This window comes from Acinonyx jubatus, chromosome D4 (assembly GCF_027475565.1).
Source record: "Acinonyx jubatus isolate Ajub_Pintada_27869175 chromosome D4, VMU_Ajub_asm_v1.0, whole genome shotgun sequence".
Lineage (NCBI taxonomy): Eukaryota > Metazoa > Chordata > Mammalia > Carnivora > Felidae > Acinonyx > Acinonyx jubatus.
The window spans coordinates 50891098-50908782 of record NC_069391.1 but is presented as its reverse complement, the minus strand read 5'-3'; the positions used below and the strand labels follow the sequence as shown (position 1 = coordinate 50908782).

Below are 17685 nucleotides of genomic sequence, written 5' to 3'. Positions count from 1 at the left end.
ATAGATGATACTTTCCTTCTCTTGTGTGGCTTTCCAAGCACCAGCTTTGTTCTCTGATAGCTGGAGTACATCTCTAGTAATGGAAGCCTTTATCACCTCATTGGTGGTTTATGACAGCATCTTTAGTTGGTCTTCCTCCTTTTGGACTTACTACCCTCTTTTTACCTTATCCTTAACTGTCCCATTAATTTAAATTTCTGTTTCCTTCTGTTACCTCATTGTTCAAGGAATAAAGGCTCTCTCCCCCCCCCTTTTCTTTACCACATTGAACTGGGAATAAATTCATAGACCTCTTAAGTGTGAGACATTGGACAAATCCCTTCATTTTCCTGGGCCTTGATTTCTTCACCTATTTAAAAATAAAAACGTGCCTATTGAACTGGATGGCCAACCTCTTTGGTATTTGGAGTATGTAGTTGGGCTATAATCCCCTTTCAATGTTGAAAATTCTGTTACTGTATGCCTCTCCAGGTCTGGCTCCAATATATATGGCCATTGAGTTTTTGGATTCTCATATTCCATATGCATATTCTCATATGCACCTATCTTGAGGGCTTAAAAAAAAAAAAGATTTAACTCAGTTAATGTTGCCTGGCACACCAATGTGGGTTCCCTTTTTCCTTCCAGTCTGGCGTTTTACCTTCTCACAGCCCACCATGTTAGGACTACCACCCCACCAAGCAAAGCCATGCCTTTTTCTGCCTAACCTGTGGCTCAAGGGCCCTGGTAAGACAAGCCATTTGCAATCCTCCACAGAACACGTTCCTGTTCCTTTTTATGTTTGGTGTTCTGTCTTTCAATATCTTATCCATTCCTCTCTACCAATTGAAGTTGAAAACCTGGCCTACAGCCCTTAAAACAAATTTCAAGGTTTTGAACTCCAAGCTTTGACTTTCTGGGATTCTAAGTTCAAAGAGGGATTTTTCCCCCTCTTTTTCCACTCTGATTTTCTTTCATACCTTGAGAACTCAAATACACACATATTGAGTAAATAGATGGATTCTGAGAAGCAGCTCCTTGACTATATAAGAGAACAAAATCACTCTATTTGTGGACACAAATGCTCATGCTGGCACATTTAAACATTCACTTCCTATAGGCATTTCTGCCCTATGTCTCTCGTGGTCAGCAGTTTGCATCCTGTCTGTTTATGCAATTAAAATGGGCAAGATCCAAATCTGTGTAGGTCGCTGATGGGCTACAACGCTTAAGCACAGCGCTTGGCTTTAATATGTGCATTGAATGAATGGTTGCTAGGGAGTATGGCGGCGTCTTCATTTTGGGCTGGGTTCATCCCAATGCGCGCACGTGGGAACTTCACAAAAGTTGTTTCACGTGCGCTGCGCTGAATCCTCTTATCCTAGAGTTTACTGAAGTGGGGCCAGCTCCCCGCCTCTGTTAGCTTCACTGCCAAGGTTCTAGAGGGGTGGAGTGGCCTGCAAGACGGTTGGGAGAAGGGTGGGGGGATTTACTTTCTCATAAATGTGCTTTGGGAGACTGGCTCTGGAGCGCCAGGTTTTCAGGAAGAAATGAACCTGGGTCCCAATGGCAAAGAACTCCAAGGGGGCACAAAGTTTGTTTTCTGTTACAGAGAAAGCCTGACAGCCTCAAGTCTAATTCATAAGAACACGGCCCACACTGGACAAGGGAGAGCTCTGGCTTGCCTCAGAAAACCACTGACACAAGAAGACAAGTGAAGTCAGATTCACGGAACCCATTTTCTTGGGCTCCTTATGGGTAACGCTGGCTCTTGGTAGACTGCGTCCCAACCCAGCTGTCGTGGATCCTCGCCGCTCTCGAGCAAAGTCCTCTTTCCCCAGTCTCAGGTTGCAAAACAGTAACTCCTTGGGATAATCTCTTCGTACCCAGAGGATGGGTCTCCGCGGACAACAAACCGTTACGTTCAGATCTGCGCACTGTGTGGGGTAGAGTTCCTTAATCACCGCCCCTCTTCCCGGGTCCCTGGAGGGCCTTGCGAGGTTCCCAGAGCGGCTGCGGCGCGCCAAGTCCCAGGGAAAGAGCGCAGGGAACGGTCCTGAGGACTCGTTCCGGGGAAAGCGACAGCGTCCAGGGAGAGCCTTTCCTTCTCATCCCGAATTCTCCCAGGGCAGGCAGGGTCGAATTCCAAACGCGTCCAAGGTGTGCAGTGCGAGACCCTCCCTTTAAAAAAGAATAAATAAATAGAAGCCAGCGCTTAGCCCTGCTCCGGTTTCCCGAAAGGCGCACCGCAGTCGCTGCCGGGGCGGCTGGGTGTCTGCGCTCCCCGCCTTTGCTGGGCTGACACAGGAGGGGAGGAGCAGGAGCCGGAGGGGGTGCTGGGGGGGGGGGGGAGTTGGAGCGCGAACCATCCCGAGCCAAGACAAGCAGCACATTCACAAATAACGCCCCCACCCCCCAGCGCACGCGCTCCCATTCAAAGCAGCCCGGCTCCGCAGCCGCAGGGCGGCTCAGAGGACGCGCGGCAGAGCCCGGCGCAGCCCTGCCCCGCAGGCGCACGCTTCAGTCCGCCCGCCGGCTGCTGCGGCCGCGGCCGAGCCCTGCAGCCAGCGCGGGAGGCGGCTACCGCTTCTAGGGAGGGGTCTCGCCCGGAACCCCCTCCCTCCCCGCTTGGGGACCATGGCAAGGCTGGCTGCGCCCTGGCGCACGAGGCTCCTGGTTCGCATCTTCGGCGGCACCTGGTGCCTGCTCTACGTCGCCGGACAGGTGAGGCGGTCTGCGCGTCTGGCGTCGCTCCCCACCTCCTAGGACTTCTCTTCTAGTCGGCGAGAGCGGGGAGCGCTTCAGCCTGGGGCCTGTCCTGGGGCTGCGCTGCCACCCCAGCGAGGACAGGTGGCACGGGGTTGGGGCTAAGGCGGCCCCGCGTGGCGAGCTCAGGGCTGCCGGGGTCAAATTCTGCGCTGAGCCTCAGCCTACCCTCCTGGGGCCGGTCCCAGCGTCCCGCCCGCGCCAGGGACGGGCCTCCAGCTGGGGAGAGTCGCGGGGAGGAGACGGCGCCAGAGCCCGGGTGCGGCCCACTTTCAGGGAGTCCGCGACCCCGCACCTCTTCCGGGCTGTCCTCGGCGGAGACCTTTCTTCCTGGCGGCGGCTCCGGCGGCGAGGGGAAGGCTCGCGGGTTGGGACACTCCTCCTCACTTCCGTCCTTTCCGGGACCTAGGGAAGTTCTGACATCCTTGTCCTGGGGCCACCTGCGTCCGAGTGTCGGGGGCGGGGCGTTGTAAGGTGTGCAGATACAGGACCGGGGTGGGGGGGGGGGGGCTCCCGGAACCTCTGCGGTGGAGAAAAGGTGGTTCTGGAGGGCGCACTGGGACTCGTCCTCACCACGCCCCCTCAGAATGCTCCTAGGGTTTTTTTTTTCTTGAGCTGGAAGGGTGCAGGAAATGGGGCGTTCTCCTGAGTGGGCGTCTCAGGTCCCGAGGCAGAGCAGAAGAGCCCTGGGGGAGTGTTGAATTCACTGTCTGCTTGGTTGTGGTTTCTTACTGCAAGACCCTGGAGGGAGATGCTTAGGGAAGGGGCCAGGGGCTAGTCGAATCTATGATGCTTGTGGTGTCTGCCGTTAACGCTTTCCAGAGTCAGGTAACTTTTGATTAAAACTCACGGTTTAGGCAGTTTGTGCATAATGTAGCCTACATAGATTCGCTTTTCACGGGATTACTTGGGTAATTCTGGGAAAATGCCCAAATACTCTTGGCCGGAATTATCGCCAGATAGCCTCCCTTTCCTCTGTTTTGCTTATGGAAGACTTGTCCAAATCGGGGGATTTCCTTCCCTCGCTTTTACTTAACGTTTTGAAACTTGTTTTCAGGTCTCTATTTTTGTGGTCATTTTGCGTGCAGCGGTGCGCTTTTAGAGGCTGAGCAAGGCCCCAGAACGGTGGTGAGGAAGGGCCCAGAGCCGGCTAGAACCTGAGGAGCAGGGTACACTCTAATAAGAGGTAGAAGTTTTCAACAAGAAACACCTGCTCAGATTGGCGGATGAAAAACTATTGCAAAAGATCGTCTTAATTATTAGCAAGTTTCATTCCCAGTATGCTTTGCTTCACGGCAAAGCTTCTCAGAGGTGGCTGCACGTCAGGATTGCCCAAGGGAGCTCTTGAAACTCCTGGTGCTAGGGCCACACCCCAGCTGGATTGCATCAGAATCCTTTGGGGCAGGAGGTGTGAAGCCCCAGCATCAGAATTTATAAAGCTCCCAGGTGATACCATGGTGCAGCTGGGTTGAAAACTCCTGTGTAAAAATGACCTGCCTTCCAGTGACCTGTTCTTAAAGAATCAGGACGTCGAAAGGAAATTCAAAGGAGTAAAGAACAGTCAAGGGCCTACGAGACAGCCTACGGAGAAAGTCTTAACTTATAACATCCAGTCCTGGCTGCTTCCCTGTGTCATTTCCTCATCTGCAAAATGAGGGTGTTGGTCTATGTTCCCCAAGGTACTACCAGCTTCAGCAACACCAGGCAGGTTGACACATAAGCCAAATCAAGACGGAATGCCTTCTGTCTTATTTCTAAATAATGGCAGGGGCAGGAATTCTACCTTTCCTTAAGCTTTTGGTAAAGTATCTGATAATATATGAACCAAGCAAAGATGTAATGAAGATGCTAAGATGCACACTGTAGGATTTGTGGGGGGTGGGGGGAGGGGGGCGGGGCTCACATATGTGTGTGTGTTCTACTTCTTCATTCAGTGCCTGGTAATATTCAGGACAAACTGATTTCTCCTAGCATTATGTACCTGTTCTTCCTTGCTCTGCTTCTCAACCTACTTTCTTCTGGATACAGATGATAAAAGCAGATTTGCGCCTTTTGTGTTGGAAGTGGTTTGTTGTTTAATTCCAAGTGAGTTTTTCTTGTTCCATTCGGCAGGGCTGCTCTCCACATGTGAGAAGCCTGACTAAACTTGTCAGAGAAGGGAGAGAAGAGAGTTTAAAGTGGTAGCTGGATTCCGTATCCTGGTGGAATGGAATATGCTTTAGGGTTAACTTAGGTGACAGAAGCAGTTCATCTTGCAACATCCCTTAAGCTCCTCACTTAAACACAAGGGCATTATATCTAATCAGTGAATTAAGACCAGAAACTTGAGGTTATTTAATACCAAGAAGTCATTCTATAAACCACAGCCAGTGCCAAATGATTTGAATATTGTTTGGAATGTATGCATTTGTTAAACTGTTATTAAATCAAAGCCCTCAGTACATGAAAGCATCACTATCAGAGTTATCAGACCTCTTTGAGTATCTTATAGCCCTCTAGAAGGAGGATCTGTGTTCAAGAGCTTCTGGCTTCCTAAACTGAATTACACCTGAGCCATATTTTCCAAAAGTCTAAAGAACAATCTGAATGCAAATCAGATTATTTGAAACACCAGCATTTCTCCTTTTTCCTCACTGAATTTCTCCTTTCAGGGGTTATTTCCCTTTGCTTCTGTTCTGACCGAATTACTCTCCTAACTTGTAAGTTTCTTTTCTTTTCCTGTGCATTTGGAAGGTAGCTCACTCTGGGCTCTTGTAAAACAGATTATTTTACTGGTATCAATTTCATTTCAGCGGCTGAACCCAAATTCATCCCATTGCCTAAATTTCTCCCAGGTAGGGAAGTAGATAATTAATGGTCGACACCCGTAGGGGTTATCAACTACTTAATGATTTCTACCACCCATCTGTAGCAATCCACTGTAAAAATAAACAAAGTTGTTGGAGAGGGTTATGGCTTGCTCAGCATAAATCCATTGCTGTTGCTTACAAATGTCGCTTAGTGGCAATCCACTAAGTGGTTTATCAGTGATAAAAGTGGTTTATCAGTGGTTTATCAGTGATAGCGTCATGTGAATATTAAAATGGAATATATTCATTTACTATGAGATTCTAAACTGCATCCTTGTTAGGAATTTAGTAATGAATAGTTCCAGGAAGGCTGGAAAGAATTTGTGCCTTATAGGTGCCTGTTTTTCAACTAAAGACCTTAAAGAAAATACTTTCTCTTTTGTTATCCTCTTGTATGTTCTTGCTCTTGTTTTATTTTTTATTTTCATTTTTACCATGATGATTCTGCATGGTTAAAAAAATGACTAAGGGTTTTAAGAAAACGTGGCAAATTCTTGTTCTGCTCTTTCTCCTAATGTCAGATCTCATGGCCCCAAAGCAGCTTTTTTTGTTTGTTTGTTTTGTACTATTTTGAGTTATAACTGACATTCAATAAACTGCACATACAGAAAGTATGCAATTTTAAGTTTTGATGTATGTATACACCCATGACACCATCACCCCGGTGTCCTTATGACCTTAGGAATCCCTCCCTGCCATCCTTCCTCAAACCCAACATCACCAGGCAAAATGCGATCTGCTTTGTGTTAATATAGATTAATTTGTATTTTCTGGAATTTTATGCAAATGTAATCTTATAATAGGTACCCTTCTCCCTTACTTTTTTTGATCTGGCTTTTTTTTTCGCTCAGCCTAATTATTTTGAAATTATCCATGCTGTAACACATATCAATAATTTGTTCCAGAGTAGTAGTATGTCGTATGCATATATCACATTTCATTGTCCATCAGCTTACATCTACAGTTGGACAATGTTTCAGTTTTTGGCTGTGTGGTTTCATCTGTCCTAGGTAAATACCTAAAGATGGAATGGCTGAATCATTGGTAGGTATGTTTAAATTTTTAAGAAAATGTCAGTTTTGCAGACGGTTGTACCATTTTATGTTCTTACTAGCAGTATGTATGAATTCCAGTTTCTCTGCATCCTTGACGACATGTGGTTAGGTCAGTCTTTTATTTTAGTCATGCTAGTAGGTATAGTAGGAGCTCGGGTTTTAATTTGCAGTTCCCTAATGAAAAATGATGATGAGTATTTTTTCATGGGTTCATTTAAAATCCAAATATTTTCTTTGGCAAAATGTCTGTTTCAAACATTTTGCCCATTTCTTAATGTGTTGTTTTCTTACTGAATTTTGAGAATTGTTCTTTGTCAGATGTATCATTTGCAAATATTTTTTCCCAAGCTATGATTTGTCTTTTCATTTTCTTGGCAGTGTTTTTTGAATGGCAGAAGTTTTAATTTTGGTGAAACTGAAATTATTGCATTGTTCATTGGTAGATTGTGTGTTTGCTCTTGTTTTAAAGAAACATTTGCCTAACTCAGTATCAGAGGTTTTCTACTGGAAGTTCTGTGATTTTACGTTTTACATTAGGTCTGTATTCCACTTTGAGTTGTTGTATGTGGTACAAGATCATTTTTTCCTTTTGCCTATGGATATGTCATCGTTCTAGCATGATTTTTTCAAAAGACTTTCCTTTCTCCACTGAATTGTCTTTGCAATTCTGTGGAACATCAGTTGTCCATGCATGATTAGGTCTATCTTCTGGATTCTCTACTCTATTCTGGGGAACTACATGTTTCTTGTTATGCCAGTGCCACACTACCCTTAGTACTGTAGCTTTACAGTTGGTCTTGAACTCAGAAAGTGTGATTCTTCTAACTTTGTCCTTCATTCTCAAGTGTGTTGCCTTGGCTACTCCCATATGCATTTTAGAATCAATTTGCCAATTAAAAAATGCATCCAGGGATTTGACTTGGGGTGTTCTAAGCTATCGATCTATTTTCAGAGAATTAGCCTGTTAACAATATTGAATTTATGATCCCTCTCTATCTATTTAGGTCTTTAATTTCTCTCAGCAATATCTGGTAGTTTTCTGTGTACAGGTCTTGGATATTTTTATCAGATTATACTAAATAGTTCACATTTTTGGTGCTCTTTTAAGAGGCACTGTTTTTTAAAAATTGCACGTGATAATTCTTTGTAAGAATATGAAAATAATTGAATTTTGCATATTCTGCAACATTAGCAAAGTGGCTTGTTACAGTAGCTTTTTGTTATATCCCATCAGGTTTTTTTTACACATATGATCATGTCATGAAAATGAAGACTGTTCTTCCTTACCTATCTGATATTTTAAATTTCTTATTTAATAACACTGATTAAAATACTGATTGCTTTTGCCTTATCTTGGGGAAAAATAATTCAGTGTTTTACCATTAATCATGATGTTAGGTGTAAGTTTTTTTGTAGATGCTCTTTATCAGATTGAGGAAGTTATTTAAAAAAATTTTTTTTTTAAAGTTTATTCATTTTTGAGAGAGAGATAGAGCATGAGCAAGGGAGGGGCAGAGAGAGAGAGGGAGACACAGAATCTGAAGCAGGCTCCAGGCTCCCAGCTGTCAGCACAGAGCCCTACGCGGGGCTCACATTTGTGAACTGTGAGATCATGACCTGAGCCAGAGTCGACCTCTTAACCCGCTGAGCCACCCAGGTGCCCCAAGGAAGTTCTTTTTATTCTTCCTTTGTTGAGAGTTTTTATTAGAAATCAATGATAGATTTTGTCAAATGCTTTTTCTTCATCTATTTAGCACATGAATTTTCCTTTCTTGTTTGTTAATATGATAAATTACGCTGATTTTTAAAATGTTAACCACCTTGCATTCCTGGGATAAACTCACTAGGTGACTAATACATTATACTTTTTAAAAATATTGTTAGATTCAGTTTACGAAATTTTGATTCAAAATTTTGCATCTATGTCCATGAAAGATAATGGTCTGTAGTTTTCTTGTGATGTCTTGTGATGTGTTTTTAGTATTAGTGTAATGCTGGCCTTATAGAATAAGTTGGGAAATATTCCTTCTTCTTTAATTTTCTGGAAGAGTTTGTGTCTGATTTCTTCATTAAATGTTTTGTAGAATTCACCAGTGAAGCCATCTGGACTTGGACTTGTCTTAGTTTAAAGATTAACTGCAAATTTAATTTCTTGAATAGATACAGGGTTCTTCAGATAATCTATTTTGTCTTGAGTTAGCTTCGGTAATTTGTGTTTTTTCATGCATTTCATCTAAGTTGTTGCTTTTTGCCATAAAGTAGTTCATAATGCTCCCATATTATTTTTTTTTAAATATTATTAGAACATGGAGTTTTATCACCTGTATTGGTCCTGATAATGGTGATTTGTTTATTCTTTCTTTTTTTCCTGATCAATCTGCTTAGTGGCTTATTAATTATATAGATGTTCTCAAAGAACCAGTTTTTGGTTTTATGGACGTTCTTGTTTTCTATTATATTCCTTTCTTCTCTCATCTTTATTATATTCTTTATTCTATTTTGTATTTCATTTAGTCTTATTTTTCTAGTTTCTTAAGGTGGATGCTCAGGTTATTGATAGACTTTTTATGTTTTCAACTAGAGGTGTTTAATGACCTAAATTTTTCCTCAGTAATGTTTTTTTTTAATTTTATGTTTTTTTATTTTTGAAAGAGAGAGACAGAGATGAGTGGGAGAGGGGCAGAGAGAGAGGGAGACACAGAATCCGAAGGCTCCAGGCTCTGAGCTGTCAGCACAGAGCCTGATGTGGGGCTCAGACTCACAAACTGTGAGATCATGACCTGAGCTGAAGTTGGTCACTTAACCAACTGACCCACCCAGGCTCCCCTCCTCAGTAATATTTTATTGGCATACCATAAATGTGTTTTCATTTTTCTTCAGTTCAGAATATTTTCTAATTTGTCTTTGATTTCTTCTTTGACTCATAGGTATTTTGAAATGAGTTGTTTAGTTTCTAAATATTTGCAAGTTTTTCAAATATCTTTGTGTCAATGTTTTCTAATCCCAATGTGGTCAGCAAACATACTTGATATATCCTGGATCTATTTAAGTTTATTGAGAGTTGTTTTATGGCCCAGAACATGGTCTGTCTTGGTGAATGTTCTCTATATTCATAAAGAATTAATCTTTCTATAGATATGTGTCTTCTAAATTTTCCTGATCAGTCTAGCTGTTGTTGTGTGGACCACTCTATAAATGTCAATTAGATCAAGTTGGTTGAGAGTATATTCTGTATCTCTACTGATTTTTATATATTTAGTGTATTATTTAGAGAGGGATATTACAGTCTCTACTACTGTGGATTTGTCTATTTCTTCTTGCAGTTCTATCAGATTTTCTTTTATTTATTTTGAAGCTCTATTATTGGGTGCATAAATGTTTAGAATTGTTATGTCTTTTTGGTGAATTGACCTCTTTTTCATTACTAAATGACCTTCTCTATCCCTAGTAATAGACTGTGCTCTAAAATCTACTTTGATTTTGCCTACCTTAATATTAGATAACTATTTTGAATTCTTTGAGATTTTTCATATGATTGTTACCACTACAATTCTTATACCTTTAATGTGATTTTTCATATTTGATTAGATTCCCATTGTGGTATGATTTCTTAATTCTTTTTCATATTCTACTTTCATCATTCTTTCATGATCTTTTATCACATTTTACATTTTATTAATATGACATTGAGTCAGTATTAATAAATTGGAATGGCCAGTACTAATGGTTGCTATTAATATGGAATGGCTATAGTGTTCCAAGTAGATTATTATAATCTGTTTTTTCCTATTACATTTCCTTTTTCAAAAAACAGCTTTATTGAGATATAATTCACATATCCCACATCTTGTCCATTTAAAGTACACAATTCAGTGGGTTTTTTTTAATTATATTCACTGATGTGCAACCATCACCCCAGTCAGTTTTAGAAATTCTTGTCAATTCAAAAAGAAACTTTGTACCTGTACTCTCCACCTACCGCCTTCAGCCCCAAACAACCAATCTACTTTCTTTCTCTGTAGATTTTGCCTCTCTGGATTTCCATATGGATGAAGTCATATAATATGTAAACATTTGGGATTGGCTTCTTTCACTTAGCATGTTTTCAAGGCTCATCCAACTGGTAGTATATATTAGTATATCATTCCTTTTTTTTTTTTTAAGTTTATTTAGTTTGAGAAAGAGAGAGAGAATGAGCAGGGGAGGGGCAGAGAGAGAGGGAGAAAGAGAATCTCAAGCAGGCTTCATGCTCAGTGTGCTCAGCATGGAGCCCAATGTGAGGCTCAATTCCACGAACCTTGAGATCATGACCTGAGATGAAGTCAAGAGTTAGATGATTACCTGATGAGCCACCCAGGTGCCCAGTATGTCATTTATTTCTAGCTTAAAAATTCTGTTGTACAGATATACCATATTTTGTTTATCCATTTGTCTGTGGACAGACATGTGGGTTGTTTTTACCTTTTGGCTGTTATAGTAATGCTGCTACGAACATACACGTGCAAGTTTTTGTGTGGATATGTTTTCATTTCTCTTAGGAAAATATTTTAGGTCTTGTAGGCACACAATCTCTGTTATAATTACTCAACTCTGCCACTGTCCCATGAAAGCAGTAATAGACAATAGATAAATGAATGAACCTGTTTGTGTTCCAATAAACTATTTACCAAAACAGACAGTAGGCCAGATTTGGAACAGGGGCCATAGTTTGCTAGTCACTGAGCCAAAGTTTCATGATGATGTGCTTCAGTGTGGACTATTTAAATTCACTGTGCCAGGTTTTCCACAGAACTTGAATAGATCGATGTCCTTCCCTTTGGGGAATATTAATTTTCATATTTCATTGATAATTTCCTTGCTGGTACCTATGTGTTTGCTTTTTGTGAAACTCCTGTTAGTTATTAAACCTCCTGGTTCAACCATCCTTCTTTTCAAATCTTTTGTCTTTATTGTTATCTTTTTTTATATTTGCAAAAGATTTTCTCAATTTTCTTTTTCTTTTTTTTTTTTTTAAGTTATTTACTTAATTTGAGAGAGAGCACACACATGAGTGGGGCAGGGGCAGAGAGGGAGGGAGGGAGGGAGAGAGAGAGATGGAGAGGGAATCCCAAGCAGGCTCCATGCTATCAGTGCAGAGCCTGACGCAGGGCTTGATCTCACAAACTGTGAGATCATGACCCAAGCCAAATCAAGAGTCACACGGCCACCCAGATGCCCCTCAATTTTGTTTTTCAACAGAGATGTCTTTAGGTAAGGTTTTAACTGGTATTTGGAGTTGTAGCCAAAGCGTCACCCCCCAGCTTTTTGCAGCACCAGATGCCTCCAAGTCTGAAGCCTTTCTAGAGTTTTACAGGCCAAATGGTATTGCTTCTCATCACTGTATCTCTTTGCAAGCACAATTCTGTTAAGTCAGTAACAATTCTTCCACTAGTTTTCCATATTCCAAAAATTTATTGGCATCTTTTGTCTGCTGGTGTCTCCTTTCCAGTTCTCTTGTCATCTTTATTTATTTATTGTTATTTTCGCGGACATTTGGGAGGGAATAGAGAAAAAATGGTGTTCAATCTACCATGTTTAACTGAAAGTTAGCACTATTTTTCCTCTTTCATTATTTCTGTTTTCCTGTCCTGATCCATCTCCAAATACCACTAAAGCTCATTCTGGTTGTTGTACACACTTTTTAGAGACTCCTACATTTTCCCAGTGAAAGTAAAACTTTGGTCAGTATTACAAGTGGACTTGAGGACCAAAGATCCAGGTTCTAGTTCTGGATTTACTGAGTGTCTGTGCAACTAGGACTCAGACTTTTTCAGGGAAGGAAATTTAGTACTTACTGACTGCCTGCTGGTTGCCAAACATGATAAGAGGTATTCTCTCCATTCCAATGTTGATGTGTTAGTGTTTACTCGTTCAATTAAATGGGTACTTAGGACCCATTGTCTGCTTCAGCATACGCGGTTCAACCTATTTGCTCACAGACACAGCACAGAAAGATTTTATTATTCTACAAATTTTGATGTTTGGAGACCGTTTTATGAGAAAACATGGAGCTAACATGATGGAAAGATCTGGCCTTGAAATTTCACATGTGGTATTAACATTTATTGTCTAAGGTGTGATTGCATTCAGGCTCTTTTGTGGTGGAGAATGGAGATGAGGTGAAGTGAATACGGAAGTAGCGCTGAATAGTTAGCAATACCGTTATCAGTTTTAATATTTTATTTTACACTGGGATGAACTCTAGAGCATTATGCATTTTGGAGTGGATGGAACTGGTGGTGGTTCCATAACCACCACCAAAAACATACTTGGTTTTCAGCTCTGCTCATGGCTGTGGGGTTATGTAGCCAGAAGAAGACTTAGAGTTTCTTTAGTATTATGGATCACAAACTTCATTGCGCATGAGTCGGTTTGGCTGTACCATGGATTTCCAAAGGCCACCAAAGACTAGGGCCATGCAGCTAAAAGCCAAGAAGCTCTAAAATGTAGATTCCTGGGTCTCTCAAATGCTCACTCAATAGGAAAAGGTGGGTCCTAGGAATCTGCATTGAGAGACCCCAGTCTCCGCCCCCCCCCGTGGCCCCCCCCACTCCGTCCCCAGACCCACAGAAGATTCAGACACAGTTGGACCGAACTATGGGTTCGATCTGGGAAACATTGATCTGATCTTTATTCTTTACAGATGAGAGAAATAAGGTCCTAGGAAGTCAAGAGACATGTCCCAGTTTGTTAACAGGAGAAGTGGGAGTGGACCACACGTCTCATAACTCTGTCCGATGATTTTTCCCACCAGAGCATACACTGTTATTTTAGCGTCTAGTTACATCATGAACTAAAGATATGAACCACCAGCTTAAAGTGTCTTTATTTGTAGTAACCTCAGTTTTTTATAAATGGTTTTCAGATGTTTGGGAATAGCTTCAGGTCTCAGTCGCTCTGCCTACAGCTGAGGAGTGATGGGGAGTGGGGGTGGAGGGAAACCCTTTCGTCCTTACTCTTTCACATAACCTGCTGGAAAACAGGCTCCTGTGTATTTTCTCCTCGAGTCATCATGCCCCTGGAAGATTAACAGATACTTATTTAGAAAATCGTCCACAGCATCCAGGAACTTGACACTTGATGAAAGGAAGAGTACGTGCTGTTGAACACCTTCTCTACCCAAGTGTGATGTAGCAACTGTTGCTACGTTCATGGAGGAAAGGAAGGAAATGTTTCATGTGCCTATTATTTAGGATGTTCTCCCCATCTCTATCGCAAACCAGCCAAACAAAATACACACGCGCTCTCCACTGAGTCATGCATAGTCTATGATGTAGTATTATGTGTGGAAAAGAAGTTTTCTTCACTGCTAATAGTCATTGTGACACGTCTTGTATATTTTATGAAGAGTGCTAATTGTGTATTTTCTTTCAGAAATCGGTGGTGGAGAAATAAAGGTTTTTTTTTATTAAAAATATTTGTTGATATAATCTGAAATTCAAATCCTCCTATTCTGTTGTTCCTTATAAAAACTCTTTATTAGTCTGAATGGGCTAGATTATGCTGTGGTAACAACCAACCACCACGTCATAGTGACTTAACGCAAGAAAGGTGTATGTCCCCATCGGGCCACGTGTTCAGTGTGGATCATGAGGAGAGCTTGGCTCACTGTGCACACTCAGGAATCCACACTGACGGTGGCTCCACCCCAACCTGCATGCTTCCCTGGCGGACAAGAAAGGAGAATGGTTCTCTGCTTTCCTCTGGCAATGAAACGCTTCTGCCCAGAGTTGACAGATCTCACTTCTGCTCAGGTTTTTGTGGTCACATGAAATTCAAGACAGTTGAAAAGGTAATGTTGTCATGAACCCAGACTTTGGGACTTCCTAGATGCCTAGATGTTTGTTTTCTGACTGTGTGTGTGTATGTGAACAGAGGTTCTCTGCAATTACTGTAAAAACGCTTAAAACCGTGTTATTCGTTAAAATTAAAAAAATTATAAGTGTAAAATGCATGTAACAAATTTATCATCTTAACCATTTTTAAGTATATGGTTCAGTAGTGTTAAATGCGTTCACGTTGTTCTGCAGCCAGTCTCCAGCACTCTTCCTTTTGCAAAACAAACTCTACACCCATTTTATAGCAGCTCCATTCCCCCTGCCCCGGCTGCAACCATTCTACCTTCTGTCTCTGAATTCGAATGTATACAAACGGGATCATAACAGTATTGCTGTTTTTGTGATTGGCTTATTTATTTTAGCATGATGTCCTCAAGGCTCGTATATGTTGTAGCACATGTGTCAGAATATCTTTTTTAAGAGTGAATAATGTGGCATTTTATGAATGTAGCACATTCTGTTTATCCATTCATCTATCAGTGGACACCTGGGTGGCTTCCACATTTGGCCATTGTAAGTAGTGCCACTATGAACATTGGTGTTCCATTTCATTTTATGTGTACTTATTTTTCTGTGTAAAAGAGAAGCAACATCTTCAGACCTCTAGTTTACTTTTCAGACCCAGGAAACCGTTATTTAAATTTAGACTAATAATCTCACTTTGAGAATCTTCTGCCAGGGGTTACAACAAAAGCTGAGCAGAACTTCGACTACCCCCTATATGTTTGACTAAATCAAGAAAGCTAATGGATTCATTTGTTTTTAGTCCTGTATGTAACCTGCAAATCTTGACGGTTTTCAAGATAGGTGACAGCATGTGGTAGGACATTATTTTTCTGCTAAAAATCTAGGAGCATGGCAAAAAATTACATTATCTTCCTTTTTGTACGTCTGACTCAAATACTATATGGAGGGTGGTCTGATATGAATCAATATGTAAAATGTGGCCACACAAGCTAATTGCATGTATAGCATAGATGCATGCAGGGGCAGGGTAGACTTTTGGGTACAGTGCTGCAAGAAAAAGAACAGGATATAAACTTTGCTACGTGCTAATTGCATGATTCTGAACACACTAGTTACAGAGCCTTTCTGAGTTTCATGTTCTTTTTAATCTCTACAAGGAAGAGTTTAAATTACATGATCTTAGTGGGTTAATATCAGTTAACCATAACTTCTAAAATGAATGGGATTTTCTAAACTTTTCTAGTATGAACTTTTTAGTACAAAAATATTAACTCTGATGGAATTTTTAGCAATGAACATCAGGTCGTGGCACTCCCTTGCTGAACACCTAAACTGGATTACTGTTAGCTTTAAAGCAGTGTTTCTGAGACTGTTTATCATTATTGCCCCCCTTTTTAGACATTTTAAGATACTTCCTCTTAATCCGCCCCTACCCCCATGAAATTTTAATGCCATAAATAAACATATCAGTTTACATGTGCTGTGGCCCTTTGAAGGGACTCCTTGCGGTATCCTTAAACCATTCATATCAGGAGGGAACCTCTTCTCTCCCATTCCCATAACCCAACTTTTCACCCACTTTTGGGGGCATTATCACCCCCATGTAGGCTTTAGACTAAGATTGAAAATCTTTACTATTCTTCAACGCCTAGCATGATTCATCCTGTGCATAGACATAGCATTTTAGAGCGTTTCTCCCCTCTCCCTCCCCTCTCCCTCCCCTCTCCCTCCCCTCTCCCTCCCCCTCCCTCCCCCTCCCTCCCCCTCCCTCCCCTCTCCCTCCCCTCTCCCTCCCCCTCCCTCCCCCTCCCTCCCCTCTCCCTCCCCTCTCCCTCCCCTCTCCCTCCCTCCCCTCCATCCCCCTCCCATCCCCCTCCCATCCCCTTGCTTCCTACTCTCCAGGCAGGCTAATGACCTCCTTTCAGTTCCACAAGGGCATCAAGCTTGTTGCTACTTTGTGGTCTTTGCACAATTCTCTTTGCTGGAGGGCTCGCTCTTTATTTTTAATTTTTTAAGTGTATTTATTTTGAGAGAGAGAGAGAGAGAGAGAACAAGCACGTGCAAGTGGGGGAGGGGCAGATACAGAGGGAGAGGGTGAGAATCCCAAGCAGGCTCTGCCTCACCAGTGCAGAGACTGATGTGGGCTCCAACTCACCAACTATGAGATCATGACCTGATCTGAAGTCAGAGGCTTAACTGACTGAGCTAGCCAGGTGCCCCTCTTTATTTTTAATTAATCAGTTGACACTCATCCATCTGTGTTCTCCAGCTTAAACATCTCTTCCCCAGAAGAACCTGGCCCTCTGCTCCCCTTGCGCATTAGGTCTCTTCTGTGACTCTCCCAGTGCTCTGTTTGCTTCAAGCACTTGCAGTTTTGTAATGAGGCACTTGTATATTTCTTCTATGTCTGCCATCTTGGTTCACTGTAGGCTTGAGGCCAGAGACTGACCGATTTCCCTCTGTATATGTCACATCTAACTCAGTGCCTGGAATTGTTAGAAATGGTCAGTGAAGTGTTTTTGAAGAAAATACACAGCAAGGAAAAACCTCTGAACTTGGAGTTGCTTTTTACATGAATGTATACCCTCCTGTTAAATGTTCTTGCCAAAATGAAAAACAAAATGAATGTATATCTTGTTTGCCACAGCAGTGCCTACATGTATGTATTAATTAAGGAAGCATTAGCTGCTGTAACAGTAAAATCCTGAAATCTCAGTGGACAAATAGGTTTTTGTTGTTGTTCACATAAAGTCCAACTGGCAGGTCTGAAAGGGGTCTGGGGGTGTCTCGAGCATTCAGGGACCGGTGTGATGCAGGCTGCGGTGTCTTTAACACGCGGCTTCCGAGGTCACCCTGGCGCCTGTGTCTAGGTGACAGAGGGGGAAGAGAATGTTGAGAGCTGCATGGGAAGTTTTCTTGGGGTAATCTTGGGAGTGGAATGTATCACTTCTGCCCACGTCCATTTTTTGCGTTCCTCACGAGATTCAAATCTCCACTAGGGTCCCAATCCCTATTATCCCACCAAAGAATCCAGTCAGTCACGTGGCTCCCCCCCTTCTGCCCCCCCCACCAGCCAGGGAGTCTGAGGAGACAGCTGTGAAATCAGGAGGTAACACAAGCTGGCCTTTGCCACAGTGCGCTTGGAAAGTCACACATCTATGTGCAAGTGTGTAGTTGATGTCTAGATGTATG

The 17685-nt window shown here is 42.2% G+C and overlaps 1 protein-coding gene and 1 long non-coding RNA gene across 9 annotated transcripts in view; one reads left to right on the top strand and one right to left on the bottom strand.

Annotated features, from left to right (window-relative positions):
- Window positions 1–251: 251 nt before the first annotated feature.
- LOC113595889 (uncharacterized) lies at window positions 252–3312 on the bottom strand. The gene is made up of 2 exons (XR_008291171.1): window positions 2914–3312; window positions 252–2160 (listed from the first exon to the last, which is right to left on the bottom strand). It is a non-coding gene; the product is annotated as an uncharacterized LOC113595889 (long non-coding RNA).
- The window catches only part of ADAMTSL1 (ADAMTS like 1), an 872819-nt gene continuing 857509 nt past the window's right edge, over window positions 2376–17685 (top strand). For 2 of the 8 annotated variants that reach the window (XM_053205057.1, XM_053205055.1), the window contains exon 1: window positions 2376–2703. In XM_053205057.1, the coding sequence (XP_053061032.1) occupies window positions 2617–2703 (87 nt within the window). In that variant the 5' untranslated portion in view covers window positions 2376–2616. The remainder of the gene's footprint in view (window positions 2704–17685) is intronic. The other 6 variants (XM_053205051.1, XM_053205050.1, XM_027047188.2 and 3 more) reach the window with 4 other exon arrangements.